Source organism: Watersipora subatra, chromosome 4, assembly GCF_963576615.1.
Source record: "Watersipora subatra chromosome 4, tzWatSuba1.1, whole genome shotgun sequence".
In the NCBI taxonomy this organism is placed as follows: Eukaryota; Metazoa; Bryozoa; class Gymnolaemata; order Cheilostomatida; family Watersiporidae; genus Watersipora; species Watersipora subatra.
Window position 1 is genome coordinate 57847636 of NC_088711.1, and position 18718 is coordinate 57866353.

The 18718-nt window shown below is 35.6% G+C and overlaps 1 protein-coding gene across 1 annotated transcript in view; it reads left to right on the top strand.

Annotated features, from left to right (window-relative positions):
- Positions 1–5606: 5606 nt before the first annotated feature.
- The window catches only part of LOC137394392 (mucin-2-like), a 45895-nt gene continuing 32783 nt past the window's right edge, over positions 5607–18718 (top strand). The window contains exons 1-19 of the mRNA XM_068081106.1: positions 5607–5653; positions 5843–5874; positions 6226–6542; positions 7320–7469; positions 7748–7895; positions 7990–8108; positions 8973–9126; positions 9980–10211; positions 10550–10734; positions 11233–11396; positions 11640–11814; positions 12023–12160; positions 12532–12702; positions 14137–14374; positions 15200–15417; positions 15908–16016; positions 16918–17177; positions 17797–17978; positions 18158–18262. Of these exons, the coding sequence (XP_067937207.1) occupies positions 5607–5653; positions 5843–5874; positions 6226–6542; positions 7320–7469; positions 7748–7895; positions 7990–8108; positions 8973–9126; positions 9980–10211; positions 10550–10734; positions 11233–11396; positions 11640–11814; positions 12023–12160; positions 12532–12702; positions 14137–14374; positions 15200–15417; positions 15908–16016; positions 16918–17177; positions 17797–17978; positions 18158–18262 (3144 nt within the window). The remainder of the gene's footprint in view (positions 5654–5842; positions 5875–6225; positions 6543–7319; positions 7470–7747; positions 7896–7989; positions 8109–8972; positions 9127–9979; positions 10212–10549; positions 10735–11232; positions 11397–11639; positions 11815–12022; positions 12161–12531; positions 12703–14136; positions 14375–15199; positions 15418–15907; positions 16017–16917; positions 17178–17796; positions 17979–18157; positions 18263–18718) is intronic.

Consider the following 18718-nt stretch of genomic DNA (forward strand, 5'->3'; position numbering starts at 1 on the left):
ATATATTTAATATATATACATGTATATATTAATATATAAAGGCACTATTATAATACAAACATAGTATAGTAATGGTAAAGTAATATAATATATAGCAAATATTAATAGTAAATAGTAGTGTAGTGCACATAATTATAGTAACAGTAAAGTAACAATAAAAGTTATATACAGATATATAAATATATTTATATTGCCAGATTCAACCTGCAATCTTTGAGCTTCTATGATCTGAATAAATGTGCCAAACACTTCTATCTGACTACAAACTCAAACACGTGTCATCGCATGCATTAACAATAGTTGTCATCAATGAATACGTTCATGGATTTTGTCAAGATACGATTTGAGTTGAAATGGAAGAAATCCCGAGCATCGCAGGACCTGAGGCTAGTAACTTATAACTGCTGACAATAATACAATTTTATAAATACAGCTTGAAAGCTAAACTATAAATACTATATAGAATTATTATGATAAATGGAAAGATTATTTATTGAATTCGCAGAAATGCTTTTAACACTGAAATTTGAGAAATTTAAATTAATTTACAACTTCAAGTTGAGGCAATGAATATTATATAAGTAGAGATAAGTATTCATTGTTTGGCTGTGCTTATGTGTTGTATGAATTTAGTTGATAATCTAATAGCCTGCTTGCAATGTGATTACCAGAGTAAATTAGAAAGGAGAGTGAAACTAGCCTCATGTTATGCGACTCTTGGTCATATCTTAAAAGGTTTTAATTGCTTTTGTAAATTGGCGTTACACAACAGAAGATAGCGCTGTTGACAGCTTTTGGCTAGTTAACAATATTTTTTAATCAACTGATACATACAAGCACGTAAAATAGTTTTACTGTCTATGTTAGAGGTATTTATAACCCTTTGCTAAACACAGGTCATAAAGTGTGTTGATAAAATTTACAAACATTGATCACATTCATCACTAATCCATCATTCACAGTCTCCAAACATACTTAGGAATAATTTATCTCCTTTAGATAGTAAGGATTTTGATAATACCTCTATTGGTTGATGCCAACTATCAACAGAGAGTTAAATGTAAACTGCGGTGTGAACTCCCTCAATAAAGTTAAATTGTAAGCTATTGAATCATTATTTACCTGCAAGTTACTTTAACTCTAATGTGGAAAACCTTTATAATGACTCGTCTTAAAACGTATACAAAAGCATTTATTATGAACAACAGAGTTTACATGCTCACTAAAAAAATTGGGCACAATAAATTTAGGGTAATGGGTTATCATTGTACCACAAAAAGACGAACCATTTATTTTTTTAATCAAAATTTACAGCATAATGTTGCGGTTTCCATTTTTTTATTCTCAGTTTAAAATGGATAAAAAAAAAAATTATATGTGTAAAAATGGGTCACCTAAAAAGACGGTTGGTACTGAAGATCTTCAACATTTCAAACCTCAATATGTCTGATAACTATATCTTTATATTAAAGGTCGGCTTGCAACAAAATTTTCATTACAATTATTTGGTATCAAAAGATTCATCATGTCTTACTCTGTTGCGTTGTAGGTGCAAAATATGTGGGAATGTGATTACAAGCTCTTAAAACCTAACAAACGAACAGTTAACCGCAGCCACACGAGACCGCGGTAGTTTAAATTCTCTTTCCAAAACGACTCAAATGTGACGTAGTTGTAGTAGATGGTTTCTGTTTATACTTTCATGCAACCTTATTCGTCGAAGTATTTTTACAAATATACTTCATGCATTCAATAAATCCATATCTATTGTTCTTACGCATCTATTTTATCGTCATTGTAATGCTGTCAATTTTAGCTCTGATATCTTATAACCTACCGTAAAAATTCATTTAATTTTTTAATCTTACCTCGAAGGAGTACATATCATTGTCTGATAATCGTGACAAGCCTGTTGGTCACCTGAGATAATCGAAAAGTGCTGCAAAAATTATTCGCGAAGTATTGGGCCACATGATCAGATTACAATTTGCCGATTAGACCAGGCCGAAAGAAAACTGTAAAGTAGCGAGCATCTATATTTGATACGGGGTCTTCGGTAAAACTCGAAGTGTTTGTCATAAACTAGTGTTACGATAAGTTTTATATTGAGCTTTTTATTGGCCTTTCAATTCATGTGAGAACATTACGTGACAAGACAATAACCAAACTGTAATGACTACGTCAGATTTAAAAAAACAGATTCCAATCTACGGCAGCTTTTCGCTTTTAAGAGCTTGTAATCTCATTTCCACATATTTGGCACCCACAACACAACAGAGTAAGACATGGTGAATCTTTTGATACCAAATAACTGTAATGTGAATTTTGTTGCAAATCAATCTTTAAAGAACGAGGGTCTACATTTTGGTCCAACTCCAAAAATGATAATATTTTTTTTGGCAGCCAGTTTCACTAAACTAAGAAAAATTAAAAGGGGCTTTTGTTTGCTAAATGCATCGCTTCTTGTGAAAATTTTTCTGCTGCTTGCAAAAATCTTCAGATTAACACTTTCTGCAGAACCTCTAGTTTTCACATCAAAAATACAGAGTGTGCATTAGCAAAAACAATTCTGTATAAATTAATTCTGTCAGAACGAGCAAAAAAATCCATAGCAAAAGAAATAATTAAAAGAGACATTTTATGAGTAATTCCCAGAATACATAAACAGTGCTGACCACGCGAATAATATGAACACTTGACATTGCCCTCGCCTAAGGTGCTTGATGGCTGCAAGGACGTTTGGTCATACCTGAACCTTACTAACAGTCCAGAGATTCTCTTGCTCTTTACAACTTTTTTATTTTTTCAAATCGAGTTATATTAATATAAAAATTGTGGAGCTAAAGTGCTTTCAAAGCCAGTGTTCATCCATATTCAATCATACTATGAATATAGAGTGATTTTAGAATGTATTGTATCTTCATGATTAAATGACATAGAGTACTAAATAAATTTCAAGAGAATACTGCTAGCTTGAGCAATTACGGAGTATATGCCTCTTTAAGCTTCTTTGTCATCAGCTCAGAGACGCTAGTTTCTTAAAAGGCCAATGAAGCCGTACAACTTCCTTATCTTATCCTGAGATGAAGTGTGATTAATGAGACTCATCTCCTCCCGCTTGTTCTTTTGATGGCACTATATTTAAAAGACAATGTTTACTCTATCGTTTTTATCCATAGTTTACATAGGTAGAAACCATCTTCTTAGTTGGTTTACCAACCTTAAACCATAAAGAAATGTTGTAATAGTAAAACGCTAAAACTTCCGTAACTCCCATAAATAGAAAAACATTTTGGCGCCCTCTACGGCAGTTATGTCTCCTTTTCAGTTATGAAGGGCCCTGTTATCACACTTAAACAAGTATATAGAACTCCACATTTAAAAGGGTTTTTAGTTAGCTACGCGTACTTACAATATAGAATCAAACATAACAGTTGAGAACAACTGCAGACAGAGTGAGAACAATCTATTTCGAAATCGTTACCACAAATAATTAGTTGACTAGATTCACTGATACTGCTGAAACACAGAATTACATGTCCATGTGAAACATTTGACAAATCAGGAAAAAAATAGATTACGTTTGTGCAGGTAATTCGTAGTTAGGTACAAAGCAAGCTTAATTCTAAAATCATAAAATCTACATACTGTACAATGTGTTCAACACATTTTGGAGCCTAGTGAACTTTCTGTCCTACTTTTGAAATAACCTGTATGTTTCACCACGTACTTCCTGACAGCTCCACACTGTGCATATTGTGACAGTAAAACTATACATGTGTACTGCAAGATTTGCCTGTTGCTAGGTATGACTGTATTCCTCAAGCTTGGGAGAACAAATACACTTATTATTTATATACATGTATATATTATTATTATTTATACCTAGCTTATATACTTTATCTAGACTTTCTCATTCATACGTAGAGCTCTCGTATTATAGTATTATATTTCTAACCTTTTGACCTATATGATGCATCATCATATACTCCATATGTTAGTGATAATATATGACGTATATAGTATTTGCTATAACTTATTGATGCTTAACCAGTAATGGTGACCTTAAAAACATTGTTTTACAGTTATCTGAGTAACATTAGATCGTTAGGAACACAAGTACCTGTCTGTTAGTTTCATAACATGATGTTAAGGTCACATGTACCTGGCTGTCTGCCTATTTTGTAACTTGATGATTAGGAGCCTACATACCTGTCCAGGTCTACAAACAGACCCGTCCAGGTTGTGTCCAGTTATTTGTCCAGGTTTTTAAAAGACCTGGACTGGTATGTATGCTCCTAATCATCAAGTTGCAAAATTGGCAGACTCAGACAGGTACATGTGATCATAATCATCATTTTTCATAACAGTTTTCAACAGCTTTCATTCAATTTCATAACTTGTAAGAGTCAATCTTCAGGTGTCTGATGATTAACAGCACCAAGTAACTATTAAACAATGGTGAATAAATACATGACAAAGAGATAATCATAACCTTTCGCTTAATTATGTAATATTTGCTATACGTGTGCTAAATTATTTTTACCCAATCCACTCAAACTACAAGGTCTCTGGATTGCGCTACAAATTGCGCTACGATTTGGCTTAAATTCGCTGAAGTTTAGTAAATTTATATTTTTTATAATTATAATTTAATAATTATAATATTATATAATTTCTAACTATAATATTATATATATTTTCTAATGAATACTCACTATAAAATAATTATTGACCATACATATCGGGGATATTACTAAAACCAAAATGTATTACAAATATATAATTTTTGGCTGATCTTTGAATAGCTGTAGGCTATAGCCATATGAAAGCTATACCATTGTTACTAGATGACTAGAAACCTCTGTATGCTTTATTATTTTGTATGTAAAATATAAAGGAAAAAGATGCTATGTGTCAATTTGAAGCTTGGTGAAACGGGTTGATGAACCAGTTATGGAGCAACCTAAATGATCGGTTGGTGATATACTGACTCTTAGGTTTATTGGTGAACTGTGTGCAGGTTGCAACTGCTGCAAAAATTGACCAGCTCTATGGCTCTTGCAAGGACATTTGCTAAGGACTTTAAAAAAGGAAATTATGCAGCCCAATTGTTCACTGCACTCTCACGTTTCCATTGAGCTTCACACCTCAATAGACTTATCACTTGCCCTTGTTTGGACAAGCAGGGAATTATTAAGGTGATAATGTCAGCAAGCTAAAATGTATTTGCTGAAAACGCACTTTCCTCCTTAGTTACAATCATCTTTTGAAAGTGGCTAATAGTTAATTTACAACCCTAGCAATGCACAGGGGCGGATGTGGACACTCTTTCAACATTCTTAATTCCGTCTTTAATGCCGTTTCTCTTACGATCCCATTTTTATAGAAATTATTTAATTTCTTTATGTGATTGCATGTAACATGTTTTTATTCAAATCGCTATGATTTGTCATGCAGCTGTTTAGTTCACAAGTGTAAACGCTGCCGACATCCACTCCTAAGTATGTAATCAGTATGTGACGTCTATGAATGGTGCATATAAAACAGAGATGTTCGCTGACCAACCTTAATCGATAGCTGCATTGAGGAGAGGATACTCAATCATGCGGCGGCCGAACGCTGCCATTTTAGCTCTTCTAGTGGTCGTTGGGTATGTAATATTTAACACTTGGTTATGATAATTGCGGATTTAATGTTTGATATTGAATTATATTATAAACTAAATTTCTTTGTATACAGTTAGGCATACTCTGAATGTTTTAGGAAAACAAATTTAGTACTATTTCTATAGCAATTATAATTGGCATTTTTAACTTGCTATTATTTTTGTAAATTGTAGACACCTTCCAACTTCTCACTCATCCGATGAAGGTAAGAGATTGCTGTTATTTTTTCATCAATAAAACTTTTTAGTTATGATAGCTAGTTGAATGGTCAAGACATTTTCGATTTTATGTGGAATATTATTGGATATTGGTGGCTTTTAAAAAAGTATTGTTACATAAATATATGCTGATATTTTTGAAATTTACAGCGAGCTTCCTTCGCAACATCCTCCCTGTTTTCTATTGTCTATTTTCCCAACTGACCAGCAATAATTTAGTTATGTTTAATAAAATAGCTTATCATTCTCATTCTCTCTCATTGGAGCTTGTATAATTTTCTATAGTAACCTGATAATAAAGCTACTTGCATAGGGCAATTAGTTTCCTTGTTTTTCAGTTATCTTAACAGTGCCGTCAAACGGCAACAAATTTGAAGTACCGAAAGGTTTTGTAACTGGTACTCTCGGCTCAAAATCCAAAGACTATTGTCAAACATGGAACCAAGAGCATTACCGCACTTTCGATGGCAAGCTCTATAGTTTCCCAAGCAAGTGTACCTACATACTCGCCAAGGAATGTGAGTTCCAGACCTTCTCCATCTATACAACAAATGGAGTTGGTTGCTTTGCGGATGAGAAATGTACAACAGAGATAGACATCTATGTTGGATCCACTCATGCTGTTCATTTTACCCGCAATGGTGACAATGTGATGGTGAGTCTTTTCACTGGAATGTAGGCTGTATCGAACAGAGAGCTATATTTAGATACAAACAAATGTTTAGCAGATTGAATTAAGTTGAATGTATGATAGTTCTAGATTGTTTTAAAATTTATTCAAAGCTTTAAACACTGATTTTATCATAGCATTTTTTCTTGCAAATTCTACAAGCTAACGTCGTTTAACCTCCAGTAAATCCTACAATTTTTTTTTCAGTTTTTCTAAGCAAAAAAAGCGGTTGGGTTTCAATATCATATACATGGCAGTATGGTTTTAGCACCTGACGAGTGTGGCTTGCTCAGATTTGAAGCTGTGCTTTTGATTTTACTGTAAACCATATGAAACAATATTGTAGCGCAATAAATTTTAGTCACTCTATAACTGGTTTAATTTTGCTCCTTTTCAAGTGGAGCACTTTATACATGAAGTCACCACAATCAGACTAACTTTATACATATATAATATATATATATATACATTATAATACTTTATTGGCAATACTTTCATTTCAAACATAAATGTTTTTCAAATTATACCATACAACAATCATAAAACAAAAAAGGAAAAAGGCAACAGTTAGACAATAAAATCAAATGATTTGACAAATAGCATTAAAAATACATTTCTCTGCTAAGAGAACGGATATCAGGTGGAAAATTGTTAGAGCAGTTAGCTCTATTTTCAAGATAATTGTTAGATGTTGTAATTTGTTTGTATCACGCAAGTTGAAATGAGTTTCAACATGTAGGCTATTTTCAATATTTTTATCAGGTAACGGACAAGACAACTGGTGACCTACTTGTAACTCCAGCAGTCGTGAAAGGTCTTGTTATTGAAGAGATCGCTCACTATGTCATCATAGAAAGCAAAAAACTCGGTTTCAGACTGCAGTGGGATGGCTATGACTACCTCAGCCTTGAGGTAAATTTATATTCCTAATTAATACGTTTGTCCACTTAATGCAGAACTAGTGTATGTACTAGCATTCCTTTCTATAAGAGATCGATGGCTATGAGTTCAGCTGTGATGTTGTTAAGCTCCAGTGTTCCTTGACTTCTTCAAAAGTCAAATAACTGGTATCTGATACTCATAATAAGCCTTGCATTTCTAGTAACTTTCAGAATTAGAGATGAATAAATAAACAACATTACTGTACTTCACAACTCATATTTTAATCTACACATTTGAACTGTCTTTAGGTTGACGAAGCCCTCCAAAACAAGACATGCGGTCTATGCGGCCTCTACAATGGAAACCCAGCAGACGATTTCTACACCCTTGATCGAACAGTCGTTACATCCGCATCTACTTTTGCGAGCGACTACAAGAAGGTTTCTCTAACGGAAAGTGAGCTGTAATTTTGTGTGTAATAGTCATTTAGCCCAAGATATCTTGTAAAGAATACTATCAGTAATTACAAATCCTATCGCTATTTTTACAGATGCGTGCCAAGAAACGGCCATGTCTGACTCCGCTTGCCAAAACAATGCTGCTCTCACCAAAGAAGCTGATATATTCTGCATGGAAATGCTGAGAACTGAATTCGCTGCTTGCCATCCGGTAACCGCTGGAATATATAGAATTCTTAATCGCACATTTTCATGAAAGCAATTAAAAATCTATGTCTGCCTCTAGAGTTGCGGAAGCATTTATCTGTTGTTTATTTCTGTGTGTTTTGCTAAGATATTTCATGATTTGGGAGTATACTTCACCGCATTTATAAGATGAAAACTATCAACCACAAAAGGATTTAACCTTCTCAGTAGTGGCAGTAGAGAATTTTAAAATAGCTTTGGCATCAAGTAGTCTTCGGCCAATTTTAAATTGCTAAAAGCGACTTTTAAAGTAGTACTCTAAATCTATGCTCCTTGCACAGATGAACTTGCACAAAATTTTAATAAATTTATCAGCAAGTATTGGTAGTTTGCTACCGTTTGTGATGGTTTTTGATGTTTAAGGTGATCGATTGCCAGGATGTTTCGAGGTTAAAATAACTAAAACTTGATCGCGGTTCAATCATTCGTAGCTAGCGAATTTGCAATTATGGTTGTCTATAGGTTCAAGGAGACCGACCGAATAGAGACGCGTTATCTTGAACGCAATAGCCGGCACTTGCATCAATTATCGCAACGATAACAACTAGTCAAGTCATTTCACGCGCACATGTAGTCATTTTCTAAACGTTTTCATCCTCATGAAGTTTTGTTGATTCTAATCTTAAACATACTAACAACAAGATCACCACAATCATCACAAACAATTGCAAATGATAGAAAGACATCGATACTTTCTGATAAAATTTATTAAACATTTGTGTAAGTTCATCTTTAAACATGGTGTTTTCTTACTGTCTCTGAAAGATTTTGGATAATTGAAGTATTTTTTGTTTAACTATTATTTTACACAGTTCAATATCTGTTATAGCTGGTAAAGACCGAAGGTTACCTTGAGGCTTGCAAAATCAGCTATTGCTCCGCTGGTAAGGTTGATGCCTGCACCAGCTTCCAGGCTTACTTTGAGAGTTGTGAAAACCAACATGGTCCCACAATCGATTGGAGAGCCATAATACCAAGTTGCTGTGAGTTTCTTTGTATTTGCATTCCACGTTTTTAGAGCTATGTAGCTAGTTTAACACAACTATCAAAATGTAGCTAGGTTAATGTTTTTGAGTATGTGACAGTCAATTTGCTAAGGGATGATCAGAATATGTGACGGTAACAGACGAACTTTCAGCAACTTCACACGAGGCTACTTTAGAATGGAGAAACCGTACAGAGTTGTTCTTCGACTGTAAGCGCACGGGAAGTCGAACCTGGCTTACCCGGCTGCTATAAATTGTGGCCGGACTACATTTGCCAGTTCTCCCAATTTGGGTGGGGCTTGTAAAAATTTCCACGCATTCAATTTTTCGACTTATTCTAGATTTTGGGTCACTAAATCATGAAACCAATTAATGTGTTTCTATTTTTATGTTCGAGGTGTTAAACGCCGACAACAATAATGCGCCGTTATTTAAGAAAACCCGATTGCACGAATAGTTGCTGTTTTTTGTCCACGCTTGGCAATTGTTGTCTACATCGCGAAGTTGCTAAACATTCTTTCCTAAACTATACATCGCTTGGCTGAACTTAAACAAAATGGATAAAGGACGAGCTTCTATTCACAGATATATTACATATAAATACAGCATAAGGTAATTTTCTTAAATGATATTTATCAAGGTTTTAAAGCAAATATACATCGTACTATCGATATATTATAATTCTGATAGAATTTACTCGCATCGCTTCTAATTATCATTCTTTCGAGTTCTCTCGATTTTTGACTAGTACAAATTGGTAAGTATACAAAATTTATATTCTGTATAGGAAAAAATGGCCGTTGTATTATGATGTGGACAGTTTTGCTGCAACTGTCATTATTTTTTACAGCTATGCAATGCTCCAATGGTATGGTATACAATCGATGCGGTAGCAATTGTGAGAACACTTGCAGCAGCTTAGGAACAGCATGCACAAAGACTAAATGTGTCGATGGGTGCCACTGCACCAAAGGCTACGTGAAGGAAGGCAACCGATGCATTAGAAAGACAGAATGTCCTTGTGAACATGGTGGTGCTCAATACAAAAGTGGGGAGACCTACAAACAGGACTGTAACACATGGTCAGCATTATTTCCTATTAAATTGTTATTTTTATAATAGTGCTATGTTTAGTTTATGTCTAACCGAATGAGGCTAATAGTTTTTCATAAATTTGTATAACAGCAATAGATATTCTGAAGCTCGTCAGCTTCAGAAAACTCTGATTTCCCCTATTCTGGTTTCCCATGATATCTGGTTTTTCCTTGGTCAGCTGTAACTTGTGCACAGTGGAGCTGTTTCAACAGAGGAGAACAATTTCTTTTGTTCCTTTTCTATAAAACAGCAAGGCTATATATTCTTGCTGCTGGTCTGCATATGCTCTACTTATCCAATTGCAGTTGTAATGGTTGTGTTTTAGCACCTGTAATGGAGGCAGCTGGACATGCACTAAAAAAGTCTGTGATGCCGTCTGCTCAAGTACTGGTGACCCCCATTATGACACTTTTGACGGAAGAAAGTTTGACTTCCATGGCCACTGTGAATACTACTTGGTGAAGGGAGATAAATATGCTATTGCTGCCCAGAATGAGATCTGCGGTCGAGGTATGTATGTAAAAGTGTTTCCATGAAATGTTCAACAACTCGAGAACATATGCGTTTTAAAGTCGTTTCTAATAACAAATTGTTAAAAAATAATGGCTGAACTGAAATGAAGATGTTTGCTATATGGTACTTACTTTATGTGGTGAAACTGCTCTTGTCTAAATGTTTCAATAAAACACTTGTTGATAGTGAGAGGAATTACATGTTGATAAAATGTTGCAGTACTGACCTTGGTAACGCTAACCAAGGTCAGCTCCTTGTTCAGTTGCTCTTTAAACACATAAAAATGGTTGTTTATCTGAATGGCAAAAATTGACATGAGAATTTCATCCTGATATTTTACATTGCACGTTTTAGAGCTCTAAGACTTCATTTATTTGGGAGAAGGAAATGCAACTTCCTTTTGAAGCCCTGATTGTTTCAGCAAGTGTTGGCTCTAAATTTGAAAAACTAGTGGGCATTGGACATTAAAAATCATTCGGTTTACCTTGTTTACAGGAGGGGCTGCTTGCACCAACTCAATCACAATCTATGCCAGCAACCATATCATCCAGCTGCAGAAGGGCAACATCGTTCTTGTTGATGGCATTCCAGTTACGCTGCCACACACAATAAACTCTATTGGAGCAAGCGTCATTCGAGCTTCATCCATGTTTGTGCAGGTAGCCCGATGCTCTTTGTTCTATATCTAAAGTGCCTGAGATCTTGTTACCATCCCATAAATCTGTGTCGAGTGAGATAATATGGCTAAAAGCGAATATTTCATCTATTCTAAGTTGAGGGTCAGGTCATTAGACCTAGCTACTTGTTTTCTTAAGTAGATGTGATGTTGGAGAGATCGAAGCTCCATTTGCTGCTAGCTGATTTTCTTGGACTTGTTCTTACATTTCCTTCTTGTCATGCAGGTAAAACTGGCGAATGGAGCTAAAGTCATATGGGACGGAAGCACTCGTGCCTATGTGACTCTCCCTTACACTCAGCGCAACCTTGTCAAGGGTCTCTGTGGTAACTTTAACGGCATCACCAATGATGACTTCACAACATCGCAAGGTGTCATTGAAGCTAATACCAACTTGTTTGGTAAGTTTTACCTTGGCTTCTGTGTTTCAATAAATGTACATTTTGTTCAAATATGCATGCATAGATATCTTAGCAAATCCTGAACTTGAAAGTTTCACTTCACCAAGTAAATGCGGCAAAAGCTCAACGGTTTTTGGTGAATAATACACGGAGAATCATAACAACCCACTGTAGTCAGTATTATGATAGACTTAGAATATGCACACAGGCAATGAATGGAAAGTGGACAAAGACTGTGACGATGTGCCAGAGAACTTCACAGTTCCAGAACCATGTGCTAACTATGTTGACAGAGAAGTTATGGCCGATGAACAGTGTGGTAACATCACCAGTGATTTGTTTAAAGGTAGGCACAACTCCTGTTAAACCCTTGCAATTAATATTCAACATCTTCAGTTGAATTATAGAAATCTTTCCTTTTAGCTATAGGCTTCTGACACGTCCTCGAATGATGGCAATACCAGCTATTGGCTAAATGCAGACATTTTCCTGTGTATTGGTTAATATTCAAACAACACTGTTGTTATATCAATGATTCAGCTGACTCAAGCTTGACGAATGGTCTTAATACAGATGGCTTTGTCTTTCAGCATAAATCTCTCATTTTATCACTCACAGTTATATGTGGTTGTAGGGGTTGTTGTTGTGTGAGTTTTCAATTTCATTACATCTACAATTGGTGTAAACAGATTGGACTCAATACCAATATGTTTACAGCTTGCGAAAGCTTTGTCGAGGGCAAGCCATACTTTGACAACTGCAAGTATGACGTCTGCGAGTGCCAGACAAGCCTCAGAGACTGCATGTGTGACTCATACGCTGCCTACGCCGCTGAATGTGCCAAGCATGGAATCCTCGTGCCTTGGAGATCTGCCGTGAAGATGTGTGGTAAGGCTTTACATGTCTATTTAATGTCTCATTGCTAGAGATGGTGACGTGGAAATGATTGTACAAATTTAGATGGATTTAGTCTCTGTATAAATAATTTCATCACATATTTCGCATTAAGTTAAACTGATTTTATGTAATTTGAGCATATCTTTGATAGATAATGTGAAAATGGAAGTTTGAAGTTAGAATGAAATTACGCAATTTTAAATTAGAATCAAATTAAAGATGAACTTACACTATATTTTAGTAGATTTTATCAGAAAGTTTCGGTATTTTTCTATCATTTGTGATTATTTTTGATATTTGAGGTGATCTGACTGCCACAGAATGCTTCAAGATTAAAATCTACAAAACTCTATCACAGTGCAAACGCTCAGAAAAAAAAACATACATGCTGAAATGATGTCACTAGCTGTTATCGTTGCAATAGTTCATATCGGCTGTTGCGTTCAAGTTGCAGCATTACGTGTCTCTATTCTGTTGGTCTCTTTGCAACTATAGACATAATTGTACTTTTGCTTGCTTTGACTGTTTCTGTTTTAATCGTGATCAAGTTTTATTAATTTTAATCTTGAAACATCCTGGCAGTCAGATCAGCTCAAACATCAAAATCAATTGTAAATGATAGAAGAATTGCGATACTTTCTGATGAAACTTACTAAAATAGGTGTAAGTTCATCTTCGAGTTACTATTTGGGGTTTTGTTCTCAGGGAACATTCTAGAAACAAAAGTCACTTGGTTTAATTTGAAATCAGGCTTGTATAATAGACTGGTATGTAAATATCAACCCAATGCCACTCGAGTGGAATGTTTAGTAGACCACTATGATTTCTAATCAACGTTTGTGTCACTTATGGAGAGTTATATCTTTACTGGCCTCACATTATTGCGATGTGTGTGGCCCTTTGATAAGTTATGAAAGGCTAATCTCAAGTGCTTTATACATTATCTCTCGCCTAACGAGACAGTTAAATCAGTGCAGGCGTGTTGTTACACGGTGATAACCAATCAGCAAATTGACTGACATTTGCTCATGACAACGTTCACTTATATAATATTTACATATAGCTTCCCAAATGCTGCCTCAATAGGATTATAACGGAATTTTCTAAACTCTGTGTTTAAATACTTCGGCACCAATTAGTTAAGAAAAGAGTTAAAAGCTGTTTCCATTTTTGAAAGCAGTGAAAACTGAGATACCATCTTTAAAAATCTTACCTTAAAAATCACAGTATTCACTCATAATGTTTCCCCAACTAATATGGTTTAATACATTCAAATTCACCAAGTTGGCTCGCTAGTTCGCTGATTTCATGGTCTCATAGAAGCGTTAATAAGAACCATAAATACACCCAGCATGCATTGGAGCAGAACAGTGATGAGGATAATTGTACAAATTAGATGAGAAATATGTATCTGTGTAATTTCAGAGGTCCAGTGCCCACCAGGCCAGCAGTATCAAATGTGCGGGTCTGCATGCAAAGCAACATGCCACAACATTGCCAGCGATCCTAGCTGTGAGGACACATGTATCGAGGGCTGCGCTTGCCCACCCGGTCTTACACTGAATGATCAGAACCGATGCATACCTGTTGAAGAGTGCCCCTGTCAGTTTGATGGTAGAGAGGTGGCAGCTGGCACCGTTTTTTCCAAACTTCAAGATATCTGGTGAGTTTGGAAAACAAAGGCGGAGAGTGTAGCCTGTATTTGCCACTTTTGGCTATTAGTGTACTTCAAAGCAGAAATATGCCATCTCTTAGTTTGTTCTGACTTATCGCTGGGTGCTAGAGAAAATGCTACTAATGCTACTACTAAAATGCTACCAATCAAGTTTATAGTCATTTGAATAACTTATTTTTCTCTGCCTTAAGACTGTTTATGGCATAAACAACTCTAGCCAATGCAGTAGCTGTACGAATACAGTTCGTAGTTGTGCCCCGCTGCCTCTAACATTGTTTTATACGTATATCTATTCTAGACAGCAGCACACTGCGTTGCACTGAATATTCAATATCTCAATCCCTGGTTTGCATTATAACTTTGAATGCATTAATTTAATATGTAAATTGCTCTAAAATTTAATATAGTATAAAAGAAAAAGATAACTGCTGTTCACTAAAAATTTTTAAAGTACATTTTTTGCGCTAATCAATGTTTTTAATTTTCCTTTTAATGTTGTAGCGTTTTTTGAGAAATAATTAATATGTAATATTTACGAAGTTTTCTGTTGAAGGTTTAAGTTTGACTAAGTTAGCGCAAGAAGTTATAGTTACTGTTGGAAGCTGGTGGTAATTTGACTAGTCAAGGCTCTAACCTCAACTATTGCACAAAATAAATTATTATAAAAATATATCTAAAAATAATTACTAGGAACTGAGCTGAGTATAGGCTAATTGGCTGACAGCAGTTCATTTTACTAAGACCAGCAGCTAGAATAATACTTTCTCATTTGGTTTTTACGCAATGTCATTGCAAATTATTTTGTTTCCAAAGCGAGTGCACCAAGGGTATACTGGTCTGCACACCTAAAAAAGAGGTGACACAACCCCCTCCTGGTACCGTAACGGTCAAGCCAGTGCCTATATGTAAAGGAGGAAAAGTTTACACCGCATGCAAACAAGCCTGCGCTCCATCTTGCCTGTATCCAAATGGATCGCCAAATTGCAATCTGATTCACTCAGTTTGCAAAGCAGGCTGTGATTGTCCTGCAGGTAAACCTTATTTTTAGTAACATACATGTAATAGTACCCCGGTGGCTTTGTTGTCGTACGTAAATAATTTCACTTGTTCAAAAAGGTTTTGAACACCTGTTGCATTTGCAAGACATCTAAGAACATTATGTTTGAAATTTTTCATACGTAAATCTTCTTGGATCCCATTGTTTCACCCAATTCCATTAAATGTCTGAAATTGATGTATAAATAGGTATAAAGAAAATTTGAGCTCTATTCACTTCCCAGGCTTACAAAGCAATATCACTTCTAAGGTCAAGGTCACAATCGAAGAAGGAAATACTTGCTAGAATCAGATAGGGGACATTATGAAGACTTAAAAAGTAGTTTTCTCTTTTTAATAAAAATTTATACATGCACTTTGAGTTCAGATTTCTTATTTTCACAAGATTTTCCTAAGCTTTTTATTCATCACTGTTGCAGAAAAATTGGCTTGTCGAATCACAGTTTTGTTGAATGTCTACTGTAGGCACGGTGATGGACGGAGATAAATGTGTTCCCAAGACTAGCTGTCCGTGCCATCACAATGGCAAACGCTACACGGATGGCCAATGGATCAAGCAAGACTGCAAGAGATGGTACATTTATTTTATAATCGGTTTAGACTTCTCATCTCACGTGAATTTTCATCGAATGAAGTACACTAGTATTAGCTAGACTTCCAACACTTGTGCTAACTTGTGACTTGTGCTAACATAAATTAACTTCTCTTGAGATTTGCGGTCGAAACAAAAAAAATATTGGATTTTAAATCTGGTCATCACGTGAATATTAGTTTAGCTATTTCCATTTCCATGTAAATAAGTGACACTTTATCCAGAATTCCATCTTTTTCAGCTGATACATGATAACTTTATTAAATGAAATAATAAGGTTTCATCTTTGACGAGCTATCTCTATATGAAAGTCTATGATGTTCAATGTGAAAAATCGAGTGTAAAGTCATCGAGTGGAATATATAGACAGAACAGAGGCAACTAATGGTTTCACAGTTGCCATTTGTTAATACATGATAGTGTTTAGCTGAAATAAAGTTCCTTTAAGTTGTTTTAATTGATACTAGTACCTTGGTAGCGCCGTGCGCAGTGAGAGATCATCATGTGTAATCATTATGTGCGGGATTACTCTATTCCGTGGAGCTGCAACGTGGTCTGCTGGTGCAGGCGGTAGAGTGCGTAGTTGCAAAACTCGGATACCTGAGTTCAATTTCTATGCGAAGAAATATTTTTTGCTAAAGCTCTAAGCTTGGACGGACACGGCTCTTATTATAGTAGACTTATTCTTTTTCTACTCATTTAATCTGATTAGTCATTTTTAAAGAATTTAAAGCTACAGAATTTAAACAGCTACAAATCACCTATTTGTGATTTGTAGCTGTTTGTACTAAATTGAATTCTATGTGAGAAAACGTATGCAGCTCTGCTCAGAGTTGTGATAGTTTCTCGGTTAGTCTGAGTCAAATGGAAATCTCATTTGTAGCACCTGCCGCAACCAAAACTGGGACTGCGAGAACAAAGTGTGCCCATCTACTTGTAAGGCATACGGAGAGTCACACTATACTACCTTTGATGGCAAAGAGTATCAATTCCAAGGAGACTGCGATTATGTTCTAGTGAAGACGGTCGACTCGAATGTCAACCCACCATTTAAGATCACAACATCTAATGTCCCTTGCGGCTCCAGTGGTGTAACCTGCACGAAGAGCATAGACATCTCTATCGGTGATCCTTTCGGCCTCGGTATGATGACTATTAACTGTTCTTTGGTAGTTGTTGCTGATTTGATGTAGTTAGAATTAGGAGCCAAAATGCTGCTTGGCTCACATCGCTTTGGCTATTAATAGTAATTAAAGTTACATTCTCTTGATTGGAGTAGCTGCAGTTCAGCACGAAGTAGTCGTCATTTTCATCTCATTAGAGAGCTGCTTGATTGTTGCAATAAGTAATATGCTAGTCATGCTGTTTACTTTGAGGAGTTTACCTTTTCTCACAAAAGCCCATTTGAATTATAGCTAAACAACCTTTAGCATACATAGCAAAATATGGGCTCTCTCATTTCTTTTAACAAAGAGCAAAAGTACAAAAGGGACTGATTTGACATCATTTGACTCAATACTTTCAATTGTGTTACCACGTAATTAAGGAATTGTGTTACCACGTAATTAAGGAATTGTGTTACCACGTAATTAAGGGAAGCCAAAGTTTAACTAAAAAACCTCTTTAGCAGCAGTTATTTATTATTAATGGCCTGTTAAAATTTTTCAAAGGCTGTATTTCAAGGATTTATGAGTTATTTGGGAATCAAATTCTTTTCCAATGACTACTCTTTGCATCAACAGTCGTTTTTAACCCTTACCAGGGAAGGACTTTGAGCAGCTCCATCTGGTTCGAGGAAAACCCATTAAGCTTGACCCCAACTCAAAGCTGAAAGTCACCGAGGTTGGCCTTTATGTAATCATCGACACCGACTTTGGACTGACTATCCACTGGGACAAGGGAACACGAATCTACGTGAAACTTCAAAACCATCTCTCTAACAAGGTAGCAAAGTGAAAGTGTTTACCCTTTTGTTTCGATTATGTGCACGAAGTGTGAGGACACAGTTTTAAAAAGATGCATAAATGGGCTGCTGATATTGCTAGCTTACGGAGACAACTCCGATACTGCTCATGATAGAATGTTTCTCCTTCGTATCATTCTTATAAATCTCTGCTTGAAAGGTGGAAGGTCTGTGCGGAAACTACAATGGCGATCAGCAGGATGATTTCACAGCACCTAATGGCGGTATTGAAGGAAAAGCAACACGATTTGCGGACTCATGGAAGGTAAGCAGAACATCATAACAGCGATGCTGCATTTCGTAAAAAACTTTTGAAAATGAACTTTCACAAGATTTTAGTAGATTTTATCAGAATTTATCGGTAGTTTTTTATCATTTGAAATTGTTTTTGATGTTTGAGGTGATATGACTGCCAGGATTAAAATCGACAATACTTCATCGCGGTTGAAACGCTCAGACGAAAAATACTTGTGAAATGGCATCACTAGTAGCTATAGTTGATATCGGCTACTGTATTTGAATGGCAGCATTATGTGTCTCTATTCCGTCAGTCTCTTTGCAACTATAGACATCATCCTACTTTTGCTTAATCTTAGCTACTCTAAGATCTCACTGGTTAATTTATTTCACATACTCTATGCAGATAAGCTTCAAACAATAGACTCGTCAAAATTCCTTAGCAGTATGCAAATATAACTGTATTAGTGAGCTATAAAGGTTG